General features: G+C 40.9%; 1 protein-coding gene across 4 annotated transcripts in view; it reads left to right on the top strand.

Moving 5' to 3' along the window:
- The window catches only part of LOC135491759 (ubiquitin-like modifier-activating enzyme ATG7), a 380,340-nt gene that overhangs the window by 46,394 nt on the left and 309,054 nt on the right, over positions 1–24,892 (top strand). For all 4 annotated transcript variants that reach the window (XR_010447875.1, XM_064777886.1, XM_064777888.1 and 1 more), the window contains exon 3: positions 18,751–18,828. Coding sequence is in view for 3 of the 4 variants with exons in the window: in XM_064777886.1 (XP_064633956.1) it covers positions 18,751–18,828 (78 nt within the window). In the remaining variant the exon portion in view is untranslated. The remainder of the gene's footprint in view (positions 1–18,750; positions 18,829–24,892) is intronic.

Genomic DNA, 24,892 nt, shown 5'->3' with positions numbered 1-24,892 from the left:
AGGGAATTGCCCATTCACACAGAACTACTCTCGTTTTTCGCAGACCCTAAGGATAATGATCGATTACCTGTTGGAGTGTCTCTAGATTCAAAAAAAGTAAGGATCCAAAATTCTCTTGACTGCGAACACCAAAAAGATGCATATTACCCAAAAAAGGGTGGCCATTGTGTCACATTTACCACTTTGGTTGATACCACTGGACATGTTGTTCTAACTGTTCCTGTAGGTGCCGCCGCCACACCCAGGTGTGGAGACAGTAATTTGATAGGTTTAGAGGTTCGATTGTCTGAAACTGAGGGTAACAGCGAGGTTGCACCTCAAGGACTTCTGTCGCTCCTTCGAGGTACAGATGACTACTTCATTGTACTTGCTGTCGACAAGGGATACATTTTTGTTCCCCGCAATGTGAGCAGTAACAATATAACAAAGCAATGGTGCTCTGCTAATGACTGCCGAATTATTTGGCCAAGCGATGATGATGATGAAGTTGCCGAGAAGGGTAAAATCAAGTTGATGCCTTCACGTACTTATTCAGTGTTAACAACAAACAGTAGAGCAATTGTTGGGAAACTGAGATTTGGAGTCGAACAATTTCATGGTGCTGTAGCTGATGAGAAAATACTTGATTTGGACCCATATCAATACCTACAACCTTTGGGAGAGAATTTCCGTACAAAGTTCAACATTCCAAAAGACTATGTAAGTTGTCCACGCATATTTCTTATATGGCTTGCAGCTGTAAATCAGTACAATACCTTTCATCCGAAATTCAACATCAAATTCGTTGATGGTGCAGAGCAGATTAGATTGGCAAAGCTGATCAAGCACAGGCTGAACATGACAAACTTTTTGCATGACCCTGCAATTACCCTGCCATCTTATGTGCTACAGTGTCCCACTGCAAGAAGTGTCAATTGGAACAGGATAGAAATACGTGACGTCCATCAGCTGAGAACAAGCTTAGGCTTGCCAACAATTACTGAAGAGAGCATTTATGATATAGGACCTTACCTCGTAAGAGGAGGTTGTTCTTACATTACTCACTGCAGGCAACTCGAGGTCAGCACCAATCTTGGACAATTCAGTGGTATGCCTGAGTACTGGGATGCAGTGAAGGAACTACCCTCAACCACATCAATGTTTTACACGACCCTAAACGACATTCCTGATGGATGGGACAATAACAAATATTTCAGGTGGCCAGAGTCGGGGGTCTCACAATCGTGACAATGAAACTGCCATCTGCCAACAGGATGAACAGAAATCCTGCAAACATGAAACACGCCCATGTTGGTGTTTGCGGAAGGTTTCATTCCAAACAGTGTGGTGATTTGGCCAACTACCTTGGATTCAGTGGACCTTTAGTAACACTGTGCGGATGGACTTGTGAAACATCTTCTGCATCCGATCTAGGAGCTCGCATGTTAACATCTGATGCACATGTTGTGGCTTTGTTGATGCTACTGTGTGGTGAATGTTTCAATCAAAGGGCCAGTCGTGAGGAAATGCCACCTTGCTGACCCTCAGTTTCCTCTTGATCTTCAGCCTCATTACACAGCTCCACAGATACGGAAAACAAACACAGCACCTTCAAACAATGACCAATCACAGCCTAGGAGTACAGAAAATTCACCCATTGATGTTCCCATGGATGATGTTCTCACAGACGATGTTCTCATGAATGCTGTTACAGATGATAGCAGGACACAATTTCCAGGATTAGGGCTGCTAAATGATGCAAACATTTGCTATGCCATTGCAGTTGTGCAATGTTTCAGACATGTTGGCCTCGCACAACACATCATCCCAATAACTGGCCTAGACAATGTCTTTTTGGACATTTGTATGAGAATGCATAGACAAGAACCACCATTTACCATACAGCCACTTTTTCATGCAGTGAATGCCAACATTGAGAGTAGGGGGTATGTGATGCCAGAATACCAAGATGCAGGAGAATTCTTAATGACTTTCCTCGAGAAGTTAAATATCCCTGAGGGTTTGCTCACTTCTTGGCCGGTACAACTACATTGCCCCCTCGGTCATATAGATTTGCAATTTCTAAGGGACGGCCAAGTTTTAAGAATAAATGCCCCTCAAGGTCCTGAGACGGTATCTCTGACAGCTATTTACCGCTCACATTTTGAGGACACAGATGTGATTCGTGGTCGGTACACGAACCCTGCACGCAATGGTCGTAACTGTGACCGTCAAGGACATGGCTTCCAGATAACCATTGAAGGAGAGCTAACTGTCATTGAGATCAACAGAAACAATGATTTAAATAGAATGAAATGCATGACCAAGATAGGTGAACCAGATGGGGAACTTTTGGAAGGCAAGACAGTGTCTGCTGTAATTTGTCACTCCGGGAATCAGTGTGATGTTGGCCATTGGTTCTGCTTTTTGAAGGCCAACCAGAATACCTGTTGGAAGCTGGATGACAGTCACGGACTAGTGCCCGCATCACCTTAGGATCTTCAAAGTGACTGCTTCACAATCAACATTCTGTTCTTAAAGTAAATGGTACTGTGTAGGTCTGTATCATCAAATACCTTGAAATACTACAGGACTAGGAGGAGGACACCACAAGTGAACACAGAGTTATTGTATTTGGTAACTACCGTTTATTGACCCAAAAACTTCAGAAAATCCTTCCTGTACCCGAGTGTGATTGTTGTCTGACTCTGAGTGGATATTTCAGTGATCTGTGTCGAAATTGTGTTTGTGGATTACCAAGCTGAAGGTAGGAACAGTTTCATTAACACTGAACCTTTATTCTCTAATCAATGTGCATCATGTCACCTTTTCCATGCTCACTCTTATACATAAAAGTTTGTGGTTCGACATTGCTTAAAATGATTTTAAACTGCATTTTCATGCACGATTTCGATGTACACGTTGCAAAGCACCTTATAATCCAAAACATTGACCGGGACTCCTAGAAATATGATAGGCCAACGAGTACTGATTCAATCCAGTTTGAACAGTAATGCAGTATAGTAACAAGGCAGTACATTTTGCAACACCCCTTTATATGAATGGTTGAGCCCAAGTCACCAACAAAAGCATTCAATACAATATTCAGCCCACAGTGTTCAGAGAGACATGCTTTTCAAAATCAAAATCCGTTATATGCCTTGTTTTTGGTAGTTTGGTTGAAAATAGCTGGATTATTTTGCATTTACATCACACTAGACTCTTATGCGAACCTATAATCCACGTTGTATTCCAAATATTTTGGTTCCTTTTAAAAACTTCAAGGCTTCAAACACCTATTGTCTTAAATAATTATCTTGAATCAAATTGATTCTTAGCTCAGCTGACAAAGTCAACGAAGCTGGTTATATTACTAAGGGAATGGTGTCCGTCCTTCCTGCCATCCTTTCATGTCAATTTTGGGCATTTTGTAACCGTAAGACCTAGGCACTTTGTTGACGCTGCTTAATTAGGAGTAGCCCAAGGGGAACTCAGAAACCAAAAATCAGCGCGATCCGACCTAAATTCGGCGAATGAGGTCATCGGGAAGTTTAAACTTCTTTCCTTTAAACCTCGGTCCACAGAGGAAATATTGTTTTCAAATCTGGCCGAATATTTTTTAATAATTTTTAGCTCAGCAGACTAAGTCAGCCGAGCTTGTCAAATAAGTTGTTCAGTGGCGTCCGTCTGTCCATCCATCCATCCATCCATCCATCCATCCATCCGTCCGTTAAACCCATGGTGCACATTTTGTAACCGTAAGACCTAGAGACTTCAATTTTGCATTTCTGGATACTTCTGGTCAAACTCTACTTTCAAAACAAAATTTGTCGCCATTCGACCTACTTCCTGCGAGCGAGAGTGCATTAAGGAAACTGGCCTATATCGGCCTAGGAGCAGCAGAATTAGTCGAAATATGCTCTAATATTAAGATAAAATTCTTGAAAATCTATTTTATTGAGAAAAAGTTCAAAATTTTAACAGGAGAGGGCGCTACCTGCCTTTTAATTATTTCTGCCGATTCAAATTGCCGCCCGATGACGTCAGCCATCAATGAAGTCTCCTATTTGCCAGTTCTCAAAACATGGCAGCTACACAACAAAAGCAGTAGCTCCAGGAATAAATCACTGTTCACTTCAGCTTCGTAATCGATTGTACCCCCACTTTATTGTGTTTTGTGTGGTGTTCCTATTCAATCAACGATGTAAGGCCTTATTATGTTGGTTTTAATTGAGAAGGTGCATTATAAGCGGCGTACGAAATACCGAAGCGGAGACAAAATGGCGGCATGTTGTTTACGCTATGTGCAATAATCTTGGAGCTCAATGACACTCAAGTACCCAATTTTCTGCTTAAAAAGTAGTCTGGTAGGCGATATTATCACTAGTTCGTTTCAGTGGTAGTCATAAGGTCTTTAGGGACTAAATTCAGAAATTAGTTCTTGAATATTTGGCGACATTTCTGTGAAAACGATATCGGAAGTGCATGCTCTGTTCGCGATGACATCGCCGATGTATTTTGAAGTGGAGAATTCCCACAGTATGTGCAGTGAATCGGCATGATTCTGTTCGCCTATTATGTTTTAGTTCTACGATTCTTTCATGAGTAAAAAGTAGACATTCTGAGCAATACAATAATGTCACTCCCATAAAAATTGATTGGAAATTGAGGGAGCTACGGCATTCTCTTCGGCAACTGGCAGCGCTGAAAAAATACATTGCATACTGTACAATACCAAATGGCACATTTTAAAAAGCGCTCATTGGACAACGTAGGGCATCACCAGAAATGACGTCATCGCTGGTCTAAATAGAAAACTACGGTGGCGCAGTAGAGCACAAGAAAAGGTTTAGCATTAACTTCGTCATGCAAGCTTCAGCAACAAAACGATTTCTCATGAATGATTTATTTGATCATCATCAGCTTGTTTCCCCTGATAGATAAAAAAATGATTTACAATTTCCATCAAAGTTTTCTATTTTGTGTATAGTCACATGTTATTTAACTGGCAAGGAGCCAAGCAGTTTTGAATATTCGCGGGAAAATACTTCATACTTGTAAACGAGGCTATGACAATGAGTTTCCTCATTCATGGCATAAACTTCATGTTTCGGTAAATATTTTCATACGATGATTTCACCCGAATTATGGTCAGGATTGAGGAATGAACAGTGGCATAATTATGTCAACCAAAAACATTGGTACCGTAGTGAACGCAAAAGGATATCAAATACCATGGAGCATGCCATTTTCATGCATAATGAACTAAACACCGGGAAGATATTAATGATATTAACTCAGCTGAGCGCCAGGCCCTTGGGCCTCTTGTTCATTTTGGCTTGTAATGGAATTAGTTTAGTTTTCACCGCCAGTTGGCGCTACAGGCACATTTGACAGATTTTTTGACGATTCAAAAGCCCGGGTTATGACGTATAGGGGACATCATTAAACACAGGCCGGGGATTAACTTGAATAACCTTATTCAAGTACCTTTGCAAACATCCGTGTCTCAGAATTATCCTTCTCACTGCTTTAGATTCTCAACTGTAAACGCTCGTTCAACCAGGAATAAAGTTGCTGATATCATTGATCATGCGGTTAATGAGAGGATCGATATGTGTGCCATCACAGAGACCTGGCTTAAGGACAATGATTCAGTGACTGTCCGAGCCCTCTCTCCTGACGGGTACTGTTTCCTGAATGTGCCACGGCCCGGTGAACGCCAAGGGGGAGGAACAGGTCTAATGTTTCGCTCTTCTATAAACACCAAGCTCGTGGAAAGGGGCTCCAAGGACTAATTTGAATTTTCGGAATGGTCGATTGCGATGCCATCGACAACTCGAAAGATGATAAACATTGTTGTCTATCGCCCACCCTCATCCGTGCCCTCTAGTGTATTCTTCTGTGAGTTTGCTGAATATCTAGAAGCAATAGTGACATGCCCCGAGTGTTTGGTGATCTCTGGTGACTTCAATATCCATGTCAATGATCCACATGACAACGAGGCAAGACGCTTTCTTGAAGTGTTGGACACTTTTGGTCTTAAGCAGCATGTGTCAGGGCCGACGCACGTTTCCGGGAACACACTTGACTTGATTCTGACAAGGGAAAGTGATGATCTGGTTATCGGCGATGTTGCCCACTCACACTATCTCTCGGATCATATGTTTGTGGATTGTCATCTATCTCTTTCACGCCCTGAGTTGACCAAGAACACTGTATCCTTTCGTTTGCTACGGCAAATTGACATCCAGTCATTTCAGAAGGACATTGACACTTCTGTGCTGTCTAACCCTACGTCTGCTGATATTGATGAGTTGGTCACTTGTTACAATGAAACACTCTCCAATCTTCTAGATAAACATGCACCTATTATCACCAAGGTGACCACAGTTAAGCCAGTGATCCCTTGGTATAATAACGAGTTAGGACAACTGAAGGCTAAGAGGAGAAAGCTGGAAAGAAATCGTCACGCTTCACCTTCTGCGGCACAAGCTTACCGCAAAGTGCGTAGTCTCTACTCCGTCCAACTGAATCTCGCCCGACGTGCTTACTACTCAAATGAAATCGCACAGTGTCAAGGGGATTCGAGGAAGTTATTTCGGGTTGTTAACTCGTTATGTAGTGAAAAACAGTCGGTCACATTGCCGGATCATGCTGATCCTGCTGTACTCGCGAATGACTTCGGTGATTTTTTCGTCCGTAAAGTTGACATTATTAAAAGCAAAATCAGGGCAGTCACAGTTAACTGTCCCATTGTCTCTGCTCCTACAGCAGAGAAGTCAATTAATGCTTTTAGTACAGTGTCCGACGAGCAAATTCGAAAACTGATCATGAAGTCCTCAAGCGCGAGCTGTTCGCTCGATCCGATCCCAACCTGGATGCTTAAGCTATGTGTTGACTCTCTGTTACCAGTCATCGCTCGCATCGTGAATCTCTCGCTACAGGATGCTCGAGTTCCAACTGAATGGAAGTGTGCCCTGGTATCGCCTTTGTTAAAGAAAGCAGGACTTGATCGGACCTTTTCCAACTTTAGGCCGGTTAGCAACTTAGCATTTGTGTCTAAGCTTGTTGAGAGGGTAGTAGTTGACCAGCTAATGGTCCACAGTGATAACTCTGCCCCACTACCAGCAGTCCAGTCTGCATACCGCAAGAACCACTCGACAGAGACTGCTCTTCTGAAGGTTCAAAGTGACATTCTTATGAAAATGGACAATCAGGAAGTCTGCTTGCTAGTCTTGCTAGATCTAAGTGCCGCGTTTGATACGGTTGATGTAGACATATTGCTTCAAACCATGGATACAGATTTTGGCGTCACTGGCCTTTGCCTTCAGTGGCTGAAGTCTTATCTCTCTAATAGAGAGCAGTGTGTCGTCATCAATGGTAGCAAATCTAAGCATTTTTCACTCCATTGTGGTGTTCCACAGGGCAGTTGCCTTGGACCCATCCTCTTTTTGTTCTATATGTCAAGGCTTTATCACATCATTTCACGTCACTTGCCAGATGCACATGGCTATTCAGACGACAATCAGCTCTATATGTCTTTCCGTCCTTTGGCATCTACTAACCAGCAGAGAGCTGTGTGCGAAACGGAAGCATGTGTAGCTGATGTCCGTGCGTGGATGATCGAGAACGAGCTCCTCATCAATGATCTTAAGACAGAGTTCATTTTTATCGGTTCTAGACAAATGCTCCAGAAGGTAGATATGGGTCCAATCAGAGTGGGGGAGGCCTCAATTTCACCTGCCGAATCGGTACGAAACCTTGGTGTTTACTTTGACAAAAACATGTCTATGGAAACCCATGTTAGTAGGGTCTGCTCCAAGGCTTTCCTGGGTCTTTATAAGATCCGCCAAATTCGACGGTTCCTCAGTCCTTAGTTTACCACCACTCTTGTTCATGCCTTTGTCACTTCTCACATTGATTATTGTAATTCCCTTCTATATGGCATTTCTACACATCAACTCTCCAGACTGCAGCGTGCACTTAATGCTGCAGCTCGCGTTGTGTGTCTGGTGCCGCGGTTTGATCGTATCACACCGGTTCTCATGCGACTCCATTGGCTTCCTGTTAAATACAGGATTGTTTTCAAAGTGCTTTTATTTACATATAAGGCAATACATGGAGTCGCACCTGCCTACCTGTGTGATATGGTCAGACTGAGGCACCATTCCACCTACCATCTCCGCTCTGTTATTGCTCCAACTTTGGTGGTCCCTCGCACGAAGTGCAAAACCTTTGGTGACCGTTCTTTTTACAAGTCATCACCGGTTCTATGGAACCAGCTACCTTCCAACATCAGGCTTGCTGGTTCCATAGACATTTTCAAAACTCTCCTGAAACAACACCTTTTCAGGGAGTGTTTTGCTTTGTAAAGCGCCTGAAAATTTAAGTTTTTCTTTTAATTCAGGCGCTATAGAAATTCTTATATTCATTCATTCATAGTTGCGCAGTTGTATTCTGCGCATTGAATTGGCCAAGGAACCAGGCTATATTTCAGCATACCCTCTGTGACCAGTCTAAAGATGGAAGATTGATTTTGCAACAAGTAACCAATTTTCTGCTAAAAGTAGTCAAGTAGGCGATATTAGGGAGGTTTCGCAACCGCCCGGTTAGGCCCTTCGACGATGTTTATCTATTGTTAAGGTAAACTCACACAATAGATAAACGTCGTCGTAGGGCCTAAACGGGTGGTTGCGCAACCTCACTATTATCACTAGTTCCTTTCAGTGGGTAGTCATAAGGTCTTAAGGGAATACTTTCAGAAATTAGTTCTTGAAAATTTGGCCACAATTCTGTGAAAACGATATCGGAAGTGCACGCTCTGTTCGCGATGTATTTTGAAGTCGAGAATTCCCACCGTATGTGCAGTGAATCGGCATGATTCTGTTTGCATATTAGTTTTTAGTACTACGATTCTTACATGAGTAAAAAGTAGACGTTTTAAGCAACACAATAATGTTACTCCCATAAAAATTGATTCAAAATTGACGGAGCTACGGCATTCTAATCGGCAATTGGCAGCGCTGATGCATGCCAAATGGCACACTTTAAAAAGCGCTCATTGGACAACGTAGGGAATCACCAGAAATGACGTCATCGCTGGTCTAAATCTTCTATATAATAATATTAGAAGGGGGACGAATAAAGTCACACTTAGAGGCGTTGGATCGCCTTGAAATTTTGCATGAATGGTGGTGACACCTCACTCTGATGCAACGTCTTGGTTTTATTCAAAAATTTACTTCAGCGGAGCAGTAATGAGGGATTTTTAATCGGACACTGTCAATTCTCCTTACCACTCACAGAAGCCAAGCCATTCCTGTTAAGTTATGCAGGGCTTAATCAATTACCTGCACTCCCTGTGGGGTGAATAACATTACCTTTTGAACAGCTGGCTGTAGGGGCATGATTGGAACAGCTGGTATACCTGCTGACCTGCTGAACCCAGGTTAATGTTATTTTCAATCCACAATTGCAGGTCACCTGATTTTCGAGATTTTGCGGGAAATGAAATTGTAAACAATGTGTGCATGTGTGCATGTGTGCAGTTCAAATGTAAACAAAAATGTATTTTTGGTACTTTTGGTTGCTGGACTTGGGTTTTCCCGCAGTTAGGAGCTGGGGTCAAATTGGTGGTCTATTGTTTATGGGTGCTGTTTTAGTCAGAGGTAGCCCTTGATTATGAAGGGATTTTCAAATTAAGGTGACCATGGTCTTTTTATGTGCTCACCACAGCTTTCAATACTTGATGTATCTGAAGAGGCGCGCGGAACCTGACATGGCCTTACCAAGGAGCTGCTCACGGTGCTGAACTTCTAGCTTGCCTGTCAACTAAGTGCCTTTTTGGCCGAGACATTGCTACATGAAGGAGGAGCACGCATTTTAAAGTTATAGTAGTGATAGTACAGTTGGTTCGAGCCATTTGGAAGCCGACATGTGAAGGCCTATCTGGGTTCTCTTTCTTCTCCGTATAAAAAGGGGCATATTGCTGACTAAGGAACGAGGCATATTGACATTGCTTCGTCATCTCTATCGGACCAATTGATATACTTTTATATGCACGCATACATCACGCTATTGCACAGTCCGAGTCTGTGGACAATTGATTTGATTAATTTGTCTCTTCGATATTGCTCCTTTATTGCATTAGATTTTCATCGCAATTCAATCTATTCAAGATATAGCCAATTTGAACCTGTCTGCGCCAAGAATAGATTGGTTCCCGATCGGCTCACTAGGGATACGCAGTAAAGCACAATGTCATGAAAAACGACCCTTTGTATTGTAAATTCCAATCACCTGCAGGACAGGTCAATTTAGACTCATTGGTTAACACTCTGCTTAGAAGAGCTATTTCTAAGGTCCGTCTTTCTGATCATGATTTTGATATTGAGTCTGGGAGAAGAAAAAATATCCCGAGGGAAAGAAGGCTATGTTCTTTGTGTAACTCAGGTGAGATCGGGTCTGAGTATCATGTCATTATGGAATGTGTTCAGCCTGATCTGAAGGCAATATGTTTTCAAGCCCTAGAAGAATTAAATTTAATTAATGGTATATTTCTGGAGTTTGGGAGTTTGACTATTGTTTACTGGGGAATGATACAAATATTTGTCATATCATGGGTGCCTTTTTATGGAAAATCTTGAAATTGATAAAATAACTTGGTTATTTTGTTTAATGATGTCATGATTTTGTCTAGTTGTTTTAATGTCTTATTAGTTCTTTAGTGGTTAGCTTTGTGTAGGAATGTATACATCATGTACTATACTTTATATGTCATATACCTATGTAAATAACCTTTTATATGGTGACAATAAAGTTTATCTATTTGAATTTGAATTTCTCTCAATAAAATTAATTTTGTTGACTCCTGTAATCTCTACCTTATTAAAAAAAAAGACAGTGGTGTTAGTCCCAAACTGGTCATTTCTATTTATTTTGACCTCTGTTAAATCAGGATACCTCTAAATTACAGACAGCATTTTGTATCTTTATGCTGTACAACCCAGCCTGGACATACCACAGTTGTCCATGGAGAAGTCTCATCCTCTCAGACACTTCTTTTCTGTAAAGCTACCAATACAACATACTGAACTAGGGATATCTTTCGTTGCCTTCTGTAATATTTACATACCATGGCTAATTAGTTCAATCATATTTCATCCAGCTGGCAGCTCTGCATTGGAAATTTTAGTGGTATAACGTGTTCTCTTGACCTTCAACAGTAGTATAAAGCCGATATTAACTACTTTACACCTTCAGTCCTATGTTATTAGGTCATCCAGCTGAGCGCCAGGCCCTTGGGCCTCTTGTTGTACCATTGAAAATGGTCTGATACACAGAATTATCCATGCAAATTGCAAGGTCATATCTCTTTCCGTTTTCCCATAGATCACAAATCGAAGGCTTGAATCGAAAGTGAACAGCCCCTTTACCGTTTCAGTGTAACTGTGGCACGTTTTTTAACTGGTAGGGCTATGAGCCTGGAAGTTTTTATGCAAGGCCCCCTAGGTCAGATGACCTCTGACAGCCAATTTTGGTCTGATCTGATTCTTGACTTGGCCACCAGGTCAGGAGGCCAAAACTGAAAGTACAAAAAGTGTGATATCTCGCTTATTAGTGAAACATCACATATCGTAGAGGTTTTCAATTTGACCTATTTTTCAAGGTCAGAGGTCAAGTGGTGTAAATTGGCCGTTTGAGCGGAACTGTGGCACGTTTCGTAACTGCTAGGGCTAGGGGCTTGAAACTTTGTACACAATACCCCCCTAGGTCAGGTTACCACTGACACAGAATTTTGGTCTGATCTGTTTCTCGACTTGGACACCAGGGGGCAAAAAGTGAAAACCTAGAAAGTGTGATATCTCTCTCGCTCATTAGTGATTCATATTCGATAAAGTTGTTATGGTTGGTACTCCCAGCAAGGATACATTACATATTATACAGGTTTTTGATTTGACCTACTTTTCAAGGTCATAGAGCCGAGAAGAATAATATTATTCAATGGAATTAAGACTGGTGAAACTAGCTAGAAACTGATCTACCTATATCCACTGCAAATGACATGCATTACATTACCCGAGGTGAGCACATGGTCCCTGGACAATTTCATCGATAATATTTTATGGTAGGTACTCAGAGAAAGGATACATCACAAGTCATACCAATTTTGATTTGACTATATATACTATACATGTAGCACCAAACATCCATAATGTTTCTCTGCTCGCGATGATTTTTCTGTTTCAGCCCTTTTTGGTGGGTCCATCAAGATTGCCTAGGGATTATGAGGGATTAGCCATTCAGTTTGTGTATCTAATATTTCCTCCCCACTTAAGAAATAAAAGATGAAATATTGTGCAGCGTTGCTTTTCGGAACGAGACAGCTCGCCAGCAAATATATCTCTATCACAAATAGTTCTTTTAAATTTTGAATTTGACTGAAGAATAACGATTTTAGAGCTATAAAAGTAAGGCATTTTTCTCAATCTGCCTCGTTCTGGTGTTTGATGAAATGCCGCAGCTTTCCTTATCAGTTAGCGTACCCTGCCTCGAGCAAGTCGCAGTGTTTTGCGCATCTAGACTGATCACTCAAACGTGTTCAGTTGTGTGCAGTTGTTACTTTAGAACGGAAAATAGCCGCGGCATATAATTTTTGAAAATGCCTCACGATGGAGATATTTGGGCAGATTATTTTCGCGAACAAAGGAGGTGTTAAACCCTGCTGCCCTCAGTTGGGTTAGTAATAGTGAGGGGAGCTGATCTATGGAACAACCTCCTTGCTATTGTTTGGGGTTGAGGAATTAGGCTCACGCTCGGTCGGGAACAATGGAAGATTTTGAGGGAAGATAGAATAAAATCCCAATCGGGATCAAGGGCTCCAGAAACGTAATGTCTGCATACGGTGAGCACAATGGGCCCTGGCCGTTATTAAAATGAGTGATTTGTTTTCAATGATATTTTCATGGTAGGTACCCCAAGTGATGATATAATCACATGTCCTACAGATTTTTTATTTGACCTACTTTTCAAGGTCACACAGGTCAAATGGTCTAAATTGGTTGTTAGGCTTTAACTATGACTTGTTCCTTAACTGCAGTGACCATTGATCTCGCATTTGGTACTCATATCATGTACGGTACCCTATAGTCAGTTGATCGAAGGGACCAAAGTACGATTCCATCTGATTCACAGCTTGGCCACCAGAGGACAAAATCTGAGAACCTTTAAAATGTGATTTTTGCTTAAGTACTTGCCAACAATGTGCTAACATGGGTACATCCAACCACATTATGGTATTATCTGTCACAAATGTTTCTGATATGACCTCCTTCTCCAGATCTCAGAGGTCAAATGGCATAATATTTCTATTTGGCTATGAACTATAGTGTGTTTCTTAACCAGTATGAATTGTTTACTAATTATCTAAATGTTTCATTTTATCAACTTTAAATGCTGAATTTTTAGAACACTAATCATCTCAACTTCACCACATTCTCAAAATCAAGTGCCTTCCCCATAGTTATTTATTTTCATTTCTGTCCCTGCCTCCGATGCTTATAAAGTGAATCAAAAGTGCACTTCAAGTTGGTGAAAAAACCGGTCTAAAGCTACTAAAATCATAATTTATTGAGTTATGAACTTGATTTTAGTTGGACCTTTGACTTTTTGCCGACTTCAACAATTCATCAAACAAAGAGATTGTTTAAAAACAGACAGCTCATAATTTGAAAATCTGCAGCTTATTTAACATTATTTTGATTTCTTTCTGTCTTGCACAGAATACTCTTTCCAATGAAATATAGAAGGAAAATTAATTCCATTCCGCTCCGGAAATATTTACTTAAATATATCAGCCACTATTTGGTAACTCTTCCCGCTACATTGTTGCATTGTGTGGCTATCAATATCCCTGTTAAAGGATAGGGGTCATATAAAGGACCAGACGGCTAAACACAACAACTTTGCTTTGTCCATAATCTAAACATTATTATATTCCACCTGTAAAATAGTTGGGCCCATAATATTGGTCGTCGCGAGAGCAGACCCTTATTGTCAGGTTCTGTCATTATGTTTGTGGCAGCATGTGCCTAGCAACCATGCCTAGCAACGGGCATTTTACACTAAAAAATATCTTTAAAATCATTTTTTTTAAAATTTGGTTCCGAGGAATTGTTTGCAGTACATTCAGCCTCTTTGTCAACAATTTTGAGACAAATCGGAGTAAAAGTGTAGACGCTGAATCGATTTGTTTCAGGTCCGTTTAGCTAAATGGCGAGATTGACTATGAATGAAGATAGTTTTAGCCCTAGGATGCTCGGCAGTTGTTGAATTGAAATGCAAATTGCGTTGCCAGTATTTGTCCTATTGTAATAAAACTTAAGTTTTCATTAAAGTTCGTTATCTTGTTCATTAAGTCCTTCGTCTCATGTAAAATGCGAAATGAATAAAATTATTAATTGGGAGCTCAAAATTGATGAGCGTGTATACGTAGCATGCAGGAATGTTGTGCTGGCCAGCGAGCAGTATGGTGAGTTTCTTCACAAAGCTACGTGTCTTTATCGATGATGTATGAAGAAACTACGAAGACCCAATGTAAGCAGTAATCTAATCTGTAATACTCTCAAATTTCAACGAAATCAATCAAGTATTTGCCGAGAAATTAGAAATTACGCACAACTTTACAGGATCGCGTCAGCCATAATAATGACATTAATGTACATGCAAATGAGGACTGTCACTTGCTCGTCAATACCGAGCAGCTAATCACGTGGGCATAATTATGATAATAAGGTACAGCGGTGGAAAAATTCAAATTCAAATTCAAATTCTTTATTACTCTAAAACGCTAAATAGTCTGGTTCTCTGACCTCGATCTCCGGGCTTTTGGTAGGGTTTAGGAACGGGTCAGGTAACAACAACCGTCTACAAATAACACGGCAGAAAAGAGGAGTGTTATTTTTAGATTCAGCCATTGTTGTAATTTCCCGAGCCAATTATCGTTTTACGGTCGAATTGAGCGCTGTATCTTTCCTAGGATTATGCCTATTATTGAACACATCATTCTACACTGTAGAAATACCGGAATTACTCTTAAAATGCGCGATTACGGTTATTTTATGTTTCAGACAAAGGGGTTTCCCCATATAATGACGTCACTTTTAGCGATATTGTCATTTTCGCAAAAGTACGATTTGGGACGCTAAACCTTGACCGATTGCGTTGGTTTTTGCAGGATAGGTTGTTTATAATATTAAAAAAAATTAGGCATAAGAATTTTTGTGGAAATGGTGGTTTAAGCTATTGTTCTATTTATAGATTTTTGTTATTGCCTGACCTACGACAGCGAGAGTGAGGTCAGGAGCCCAGACTATAAAACGCCCACTAGGGGCCAACGGTTACATAAAATAATTACAAAATATACAATATAAAGTTACAGGGTATACAAAATAAGATCACAAATATTTAAAGACAAAAACATAATAATGGAAATCAGGACAATATAGAGTTACGCAGTTTAAAGAACTCGTTGATAATCGCAGCAGAGGGAGGTGAAGGATTTTTCAGAAAAATTGTAGTCAGATCCGACAGAGACAGAAAATGGAGATCACTTTATTACAACTGCAATGAGTTTTGCTGTTTTGACGCATATTTAGGGCACACCGCAAGGAAGTGAAAATCATCCTCAACCTCCCCTGACTTGCAAACCTCACACTTTCTTAGACTACAGTGTCTCCCAGTTTTGATTCTTAGACAATGGGCTTCCAGCATTAATTTTGTGATACAAGCCCTGTGTTTCACTGATTTAATATCATTTAAATATGTTTGAAGTTCAAATGAAAACATAAGATTACTATACATCGAGTTTTTTATTTGTTGCGATTTCACCAAAAATTTCATGTTGACAAACATCTCTAATCGTTTACTGGGCATTAGAGTATAATATTTTCCAGTTATCCACATTAATATTCATTTGATCAAGCCATAGGTACCCCAACTTGGAGGAATTAAGAACAACATTTCCAAACTTTGGGGACGTTCTGGCATCAACGCGACGACCCATATTCGCCTATAGGCTTGTATATAGAAATAGTAAAAATCCTGCTTTTATTAGCTCATTTTTTCATGATATGGACGGCGGCCATTTTGTCATATTTATGAACGTTCTCTCCTCCGAATGAGGAGAGCGTGACGTCACGGACAACATCAGCTGTTCGAACAATGGCAGATGACAGCGAAATGACAGATGACAGTTCTTCAATTTCTTCGGGTTCTTAGTCAACGTCCGACAATGAATTCTTCAACTCTGCCGATTACAACCGTGCATCGGCAGGAGAACGAGTAGGCCTAGCTCCCTTTGGGTTTGAGCCAGAGTACACACCCAAAGAGCTGGCTGAATGTGATCTTGATGGTTGTGTGGCTGCCGTGGAGCTTGAAGTTGAAGATGATGTGCCACTGGATGATGAAGGCCACGAGGATCGCACCCAGATGCCTGTGGAGGAATGGTGCATGTGCATGTGATGCTCGCAAAATTTGAATGCGACTGTTTTTTTCTCATTTTAACAGGATGATGCTGTCTATTATCTACGAGTCATTGCGGTGGTCTCCGCAGGCAAAGTTGTGTTGCTGTGCTTGCTGTGGAGTTGGTGACACGAAACCAATCAACCAGCTGACCAGCTGCTGATTTGTCCCTCACGTTTTGGTCTTGTTTTACTGTATCATACAAGTTGATTGAATAAAGAAGCCTTGAAATTGAAAATGCATCTCTGAATTTTTATTTATTATAATAATAAAAAAATAAAGCTTGCCTACTAAACCTAAACTCTTGAATATGCAACCTTAAGTTGAAAGCTCAATGAAATGTAACCCTACATTGGTGGCATTGTAGAATCCCACTTCCTGCCTACAATGTAGATGAGAGTGCATTTGGATGTAATGCCATGAAACATTGGCATTGAGTCCTAGCACGCACTGAATTTTCACATGAAGACTACTGTGTGTTTTTAACAAGTGTTGGACTGGCCACTGCATAAACTGGATTGTTGCTTGCATGTATAATGGACTGGTCTCCCCTGAAAGACGGTGTACCAAAATGGTTGGTAATTTGTAGAACGGAGTTTGTATTCGTTGCTGGACCAGTTGATTCCTATATAGAGCGCTTTCATGACCAGCCATATTGACTGAATCAAATGCTGTCATGGTCATATGGGCTTGCATTCTTTTGTCTGCTCATTCAACATGGCACGTGAAGACACCACATGAAAGCACTCTACATGTATGAAAGATTTTATCCAGTACCGCATTTTCCCCTGGGAATTAATTTCGTCCCTTGTCATGGTCCCAATGTGGTAACACAATTGTGCTTTGTAAATATCAGTAATCAGTTGGTAGGCTGCTGGAGCTAGCCTGAGAGACCGCGTTGTAGCCTGAATGATATGAGAGAAGAGGGTGATGTCACAATTTAAGTAGGTGACCGCATTGTAGCCTAATCGATATACAGAGAAAGGGGTGATGTAGGAGACGGCATCATGCCTGATGTCACAATCAAGTAAGATTTCATTGTAGCCTGATTGATATAAGAGAAGAGGGTGATGCAAGAGACGGAATCATGCCTCATGTAAAAATCAAGTAAGAGACCGCATTGTAGCCTGATTGATATGAGAGAAGAGAGTGATGTAAGAGACGGCAACATGCCTCGTGTCACAATCAATAGACTGCATTGTAGCCTTGTGGGAGGGAACAGGGCAGTGTCACAAGAACTAATCTAAACTAAAGGTAACGAAGGAGAGATTGGCACTGACCTACTTTTATGACCTTCTGCTCTTCTGTATCAAACTAAAGGTAATGAACAGTTTGTGCTTACCCATTTTCATTACCAACTGACATACTTGAGGACGGTTAATGGTATAGGTGTCGTCCGTGTTTGATATCGAAATAAAAGTGTTGAAGAGTAGGTTTGCCCTGATCTACTATTATGACCTACTAAACAATTTAAACACCGTTAGAGGAAGGCAGTCGCGTTAATGGTATCAAACTAAAGGTATTGAAAGAGCAGTTTTACGCTGACCTGCTTAAACACAGTTGGAGCAAAGGCAGTCGTGTTTGTCATCAAACTGAAAATATTGAGGAGCGGATGTGACAAAAGAACCCCTCAACTACTTCATTCACTGCAGTTCAAATAAAACCTTCACAACTGTCATCCACCCTAGGGGCCAAATTCATAAAGGGCATTTCAGGGTTAGAAGTGTGTAACTTCTCCCTTATTAGTTTCAGGGCCTATTCATATTCTGTGAAGATTTACGTGTAGGACCTGAATCTGTCTATTCAGTAGTTAAACGCTGTTTTAAGCTAAACGCCCTTCATGAATTTGGCCCCATTTGTCTAAGTTTGATTCCATCTAGTCTGTCCACATCTCCCTATCTACCACAAACCTACATTCTGTTACATGCATATGCTACTTGTTTCATTTTCTTGTCATTCATCTCATTCCTTGCTATTCAATTCCGCCAGCGTAGCTATTCAGGCCACCAGGCCTCTAGTCTTTTGTACCATTGAGCCGAGAAGAATAATATTATTCAATATATTGAATATTATTATAATATTAATAAAAACTAGTGAAACCTGCCTGAAACTGTTCTCCCCATATCCACTGCAAATGACATGCATTAACATTACCCGAGTTGAGCTCATGGTCCCTGGACCATTTCATTAGTCTTTAAAAGTGTTTGTCTCAAACTCAGAATTGATTATTGAATTTCTCTATTTTAGCTATGGGAGGACATCAGAAGTGGGAGAGCCATTGAGGATCCAGGCCTGCTTTCGAGGTTTATACTGCTGACATTTGCTGTAAGTATACAAGTAATTCTTCTTACCCTCTTAGTATGTGACTTCTGCTAATTGTTTTATTGTTATATTAGGTAGCCTTTAAAAAACCTTTTCATACACTTATGCTGTAAGTATACATAAAGTAACTCATCTCACCATTTTACAGGGCTCAAAATCCTTTTCTGGAGCCTGGGTGGTGTAGTGTTATTACTTAGTATCTGCCTGGCCCAGGTACTGTGCTGTATTTTGAGCTTGTATTTTAGGTACTTGCAATAAAAGTTGTGTGAACTGAGATGCAATGCTATGGTTCTTCTCCTTTTCCATTTGAGAGCTGAACCTTTATAAACGGCTACGAGAATTAAAAAAAAGACTTTCATAATTGAACATACTGCAGTTTGATTAAGGCACATAAGTCAGGTCACTGAATTTTGGAGCCGATATAGAAAACTGAGCATAAGTTTTCATATGAAATGCTACAATTGTGGTGGCCCATACCCGCATACAAATGGGCCAGATGCCTGTCCAGCTCGTTGCTCCACCTGTAAAATTTGTTATAAGCATAACCACTTCTCAAGCCTATGCTAGTCTAAAGGAAAACAAAAACCGAGTTTTTAAGACAGAAAGAAACCAGGATTCCAGAAAAGGAAACGGAAATGTTCACAAATCAATGAAGTTTCGGCAGCAAACATATTTGATTCTGCTTCTGATTCTGATCACCAGCTATTCGCTACACACTTTTGTAAAGAAACCTCCTGAATTCCAAGTTACCATTTTCCCGAACTATTAATTGCCAAAATCACAGCCCGCATATACATATACTTCCAACGATAGAGAGAATTGCATTCAGTTGAAAGGGACACAACGGGCTAACAGACTTGTAGGATAAATCTTTTCACAAGAATGACTAACAGTAATTAGAAAGTGCACGATCTGACATGTGACAAGCATAGGAAAACCAAAGGTCATTAGACCAAATTAAATGCACCATGCTTAGGTCCAACTGTGCCTGCCATGAGAAAAATCCACGGGCACCATCAGTCACTCCCGCAACCCTTTCCACGGGCACTATTTTTTTCACTCCCGCCGGCTGTCCAGCGGGCGGGCCATGCCAGTAAACGGGCGCGATCATGCCTGCGCCTGTGATCACGCCTGCGCCCGCAAACTACTGCCAGGAAACGGGCGCGATCACGCCTGCGGCCGCATGAGATGCCTCTAAACAATTCCAGAGTAAAAAAATTTCTAGGCAAGTCGTAGGACTAAGTCATGCTGCCCGTCGGGCATGGCAATTTATTACATTATGAACAAGGAATTTAGACAAAAAACTAGTTTTATCTGCTATGCACTTTTTGCAGCCAACTCCCGGCGAAGAAACATTCTCAAAACGCCTACAATCCACTTTGTAATGCTTAGTTCCATCCTGATTCGATATGCCATTACCGCGCACTGCAGCAACCGCCAACTATAGCGAAGTGTACAGCCTGGCGTGTACCCAGCGCTAAAGGGCATAATTACCGCCTTGAGTGAGACTCTAGATTTCCGCGAAATGGAACTCTGGATACCGGGAAATGAATCACGATCGTGCTGGGAATCAGCGGGCGTTATCGTGCCGGTGTTTTTTTATGACGGGCGGCACGCGCCCCTCAAGTGTCCGGCGGCGTTATGGATAGCGCTCGTGCAGAGTAGTTTACGGGCGTTTGCGGGCGCAGGCGTGATCGCGCCCGTTTCCTGGCATGGACTGGTCCAACCATAACATAGGACATTGGCCTTTCAGGATTAAAGGTACTGGATAAGTAACATGCGTTTGTAAAAGAGGAATTGGAGAAGATAAAAAATGTTGAGGGAATTGATGTGGTAAAAGAACTCAGTAAGCCTGTTGTCACTATTCACCTGAAAATTGACATGCCAGCAAAACAGGTTTATAAATACAGAGACAAGTTGGAAGAAGTATCATTCAAACTAACTGATTACCATCAGCATCAGTTAAGTCTGAATTTGGCAGACACCCATCCCATACCATCTCCAATGGAAAGCATAATTTCAAGGAAGCAGGCAATTTATGTGCTGATTAATCAGTTGAATTACATAAAGGCACTGATTTAAGAGAGGTAATTTGAAGGTAGCGGCCTGACTCTTAACGTACGGTAATAGTTTGTTCCTACAAAAGGTCTGATGGAGAACTTTACATAAGATTACCATTCAAAACAAAACCTGTCATTAATGAACAATCAAATGATCAGAAATAGTAAGATTAACTCCTTTCCTGTCAGTGTTCAAAAGGTTCATGCCCATTTCGCCTTGTCTTTTTTCGCCTTTTCCCATTTTGCCTTTAAAAAATATACATTTCGCCTTCTCCTATTTCGCCTTTTCCAATTTTGCCTCTTCCCAATCCGCCTTATTCTATCTCGCCTTTGTCTTTTTTCGCCTTTTCATTTTTCGCCTTATGCTATTTTGCCTCTGTTTTATCTTGCCTTATCACAAGTTGCCTTATCCATTCTTGCCTTCGTCTCAGTTTGCCATTGTCTTAATCTGCCTTCTCCTATTTCACCTTGTCCTAATTTACCTTTGTCCTAATTCGCCTTCATCCTATCTCGCCTTTACCCGCCCCGCCTTTGTATTATTTCGCCTTCTTCCCATTTCGCCTTCTTCCTACTTTGCAACAAACTTGGTGTCTTTACCCAGGTTTGTTGAGTCAATCTTTCATATGAAAGTGTCTTCAACAGTGTTGAAGGGCTTCTAGGGTCCATTCGGGGGTACCCCCAACCAAAACCCGATGGACATTGCCAAAATTACAAGTGTAGATAACTTCTCAGCCATTATAGTCATATTACATTACATACCATATTACAAAAGACTTTTGTCTCTTTTACCCATGTTTGTGGGGCCAATCTTTCATATAAGAGTGTTTCCACGAATTATGTTTTGGTACCCTACGCAAGGCTGTTGTTTAATTACCAATATTTTCAAATCTTAATAACTTCTGAACCATCTACATGTAAGCTTACATGTATCTCCAAAACCAACTTAGTATCTTTACCCATGTTTGTCAAATCTTAGAGTTTTCCAAGTCTTTCATGGAAATATTTTGGCATAGTGTTTTGGCATTCTTTGATGAGTAAGACTTGTGACCTGGTACTATATAGGAGGGATGGGGGTGCTAAGTATTTTATTGATCATTCAAAGTGTGAGTGCTTCTGAAGTTCATTATTATGGACTATGGTCAATAGGCCTACTCAAATCCAGCAATCTGGAAGATGTATTCCTTTGATCATTGGGGAATTATGAGGCCTTCTCACAGAACGAGTTAGCTCTCAAGACAACAAGGCAAAATAGAACAAAGGCAAGATAAGCAAAGGCGGATTGATAAAAGGCGAAGTGAGATATGGCGAAACGGGAGAAGGCAAAATGGGAAGAAGGCGAATTGACACAAAGGTCAATCAAGAAAACGCAAGATGAGATAAGGCAGGATGAAACCAAGGCAGAATAGGACAAAGGCGAAATAAGAAAAGGCAAACTAGGATGAGGCAAAATGAGAGGAAGGCGAGTTAGGAAGAAGGCCAATTGGAACAAAGGCGAGATAAGATGATGGCAAAATCGTAGAAGGCGAATTGAGAAAAGGCAAGTTAGGAGAAGGCTAAATGGGAGAAGGCAAAATTGGATAAGGCGAATAAGGATAAGGCGGAATGGGCAGATACCGTTCAAAAAGATATTCTCAAGATCGAAAAAAAGACAACCATCTCAAGATTAATGTGTTTAAGTTACAGAATGAATGGTCTAAAAGCATCTATGAGGCAAGACTTGAACCACTCTAAGAACTATGATGACGATGATATTTGTGATATCCTTTATTTCAAGGAGCATTTCATGCACATAAGAGACATCAATCTGTTCTTCAAGACGAGCACTCATACTGTATTTCTTTGTTGGAGATGCATAAATTACTTCTACCCGAAATGAGAATGCATGCAAAGCAGTCCATCCAGTTTATAGTGTCTAGGCATGATATTGCTTGGAAATATTGCATAATGTAACGGTAGATCATCAAGTTTACATGGCAACTTCATTGTACTCCAGCAATGACCTCAAACATATTTGTCAGTGAAGGCTATGAATATTATGAACAGGCTTAAAATTTGAAAAGAAACTTGTTTATCCATTTGGCATTTTTATGCTAATTATTATGCAACCACTCTTTCTGCAGGTTTGTGTGTCATCTAATCATGATTAACCAATTTTAATTTTTCCTTTTTTGTGCAATTTGTTGATGGAAACTACTTATGTAGAATAGGAGGTGACTGGGCAGCGGACAGCTGGGTAATATTGCCTTCAATAATTCCAAAGGTCTTTTAACCTCACTATATATTCAAAGTATAAGGAAAAGTTGCATTGGATTTCCTTCCTTCAATTATCATCTTGGGTTACACTGTCTACAAGCGCCTCATAAGCAGACCTGTTATACCAATAGGAATTTCATTCCAATGGCCCAATTCTTTGTTGTATTGGGTGGACAAGTGCACATGTTAATTCCAACGTGGTATAGCCCATTGAAAAATTGCTGATTCGCACTGAAATCCCCTTTCCTAACAAAGGACTCTACTTCCGGGAGATGTAGCATGCTCGTTGGTACACTGTGAGCGAGTGACTGCCGCTAAACATGGGTAATATGGTCTATTTCTCTAGCGATATCAAGGGCAAGTTCGGTAATGGTTTATCTCGGGTGGTTTTAGGGTTAAGGTCACAATGTCAAGATGAAAGGTCATCCGCCAGACGACTCGTTTTCGATAAAAATTTGCTGGTAGGTTCTCCTACCAAGAATACATCACATTTCCTATGGGTTTTTAGCTCAGCTGACAAGCTGAGCTATTCATATGAGTAAATGGTAGAATGTCCGTCTGTCTGAGTGTCTGTCTGTCTGTCCGTTAAACAGGCACGTTTCAAAATTATGGCGGATAGGCGATAGATTTTCCTTCTGAGGCGTTGAGACCCTTCATGACTCCTGAATAGACCAAATGTGGGTCCGGCAGGATGAGCGGTTTGGCCACTAGGTGGCACCGAGCGAAATTTTCCAAAACTTTTCCAGCAGCTGATTTCTCCTAATTCTTAAAGTTGGGGATCATGAATCAAATCTAATCTTATAGAGCAAAGCTTTCTCTGTCGTTATCAATAGGCGTGGTTCATGAATTTCTCACCAGGTGGTGTTACTGGCGCAATTTAGTGAGCACCCCCAAGAAGAGCATTTTAAATTTCGCGCGAGTTATCCCATGTGCAATCACACGTGCAGCGAACGTCACGTCTCGAGTCTGCGCAGTTCAGACGTAAGGAGACCATGCTATGGAATAGATCGCGTTCTGTCAATTCAGAGGTAAGTTCTCATTAAATTCACAATTTCATAGGCGATAATATTTGGCTGCTTAGTGTGTTATTGCATGTTGATGACATTAGGGAAGGCTTGGATTGTTTAATTGGATGTGATTAATTTGAAATAATTCGTCGACGATCGTTGAAAAACGATCTGCGAAATGCAGCTTGTTCTGAGAAACGATGTCAAAGTCCGGCTTTAAATCATGGATTACTCAACAAATAACTCTTGTCACATAGCAGAACTAATGTGAATAAACAAGACACTAATAAACATCGTTCTGATATCATCGGGTAAGGTTGCCAATGTACATAAACAGTGTAATTGAGGATCGACTCCGGCGATTTGAAATGTCAACAAACAATAAATGCGATAGCTGATACACACTGACACATGCACACTGTACATAGCACAATGCTTCAAAGGGGCCGATTCATCACTCTTACCACAATGTATTCCCAATCATATCAATGAACTTCCTTGATCATTCGGCCCTAGCGCCTTATCAGTTGTTGTTGGCCTTGTATTTGATATAAAACTTGGCTAGCTTAGCTAGCTATCAAAATTAAAATGTTATCTCCTCATCATGTTTTGCAGGACAGGAATGATCTGCAGCTGCATTTGAACATATTTGGTGACCACATCACAGATGACCAAGAGAGAGGATCGAGCTATGACTTTGCACATCCCATCGACTTCGGTGTTCACCAGTGCAATCATCAGAAGAGC

Source organism: Lineus longissimus, chromosome 7, assembly GCF_910592395.1.
Source record: "Lineus longissimus chromosome 7, tnLinLong1.2, whole genome shotgun sequence".
Taxonomy (NCBI): domain Eukaryota; kingdom Metazoa; phylum Nemertea; class Pilidiophora; order Heteronemertea; family Lineidae; genus Lineus; species Lineus longissimus.
The sequence above is the reverse complement of the archived record's forward strand: the minus strand, read 5'-3'. Positions and strand labels throughout refer to the sequence as shown.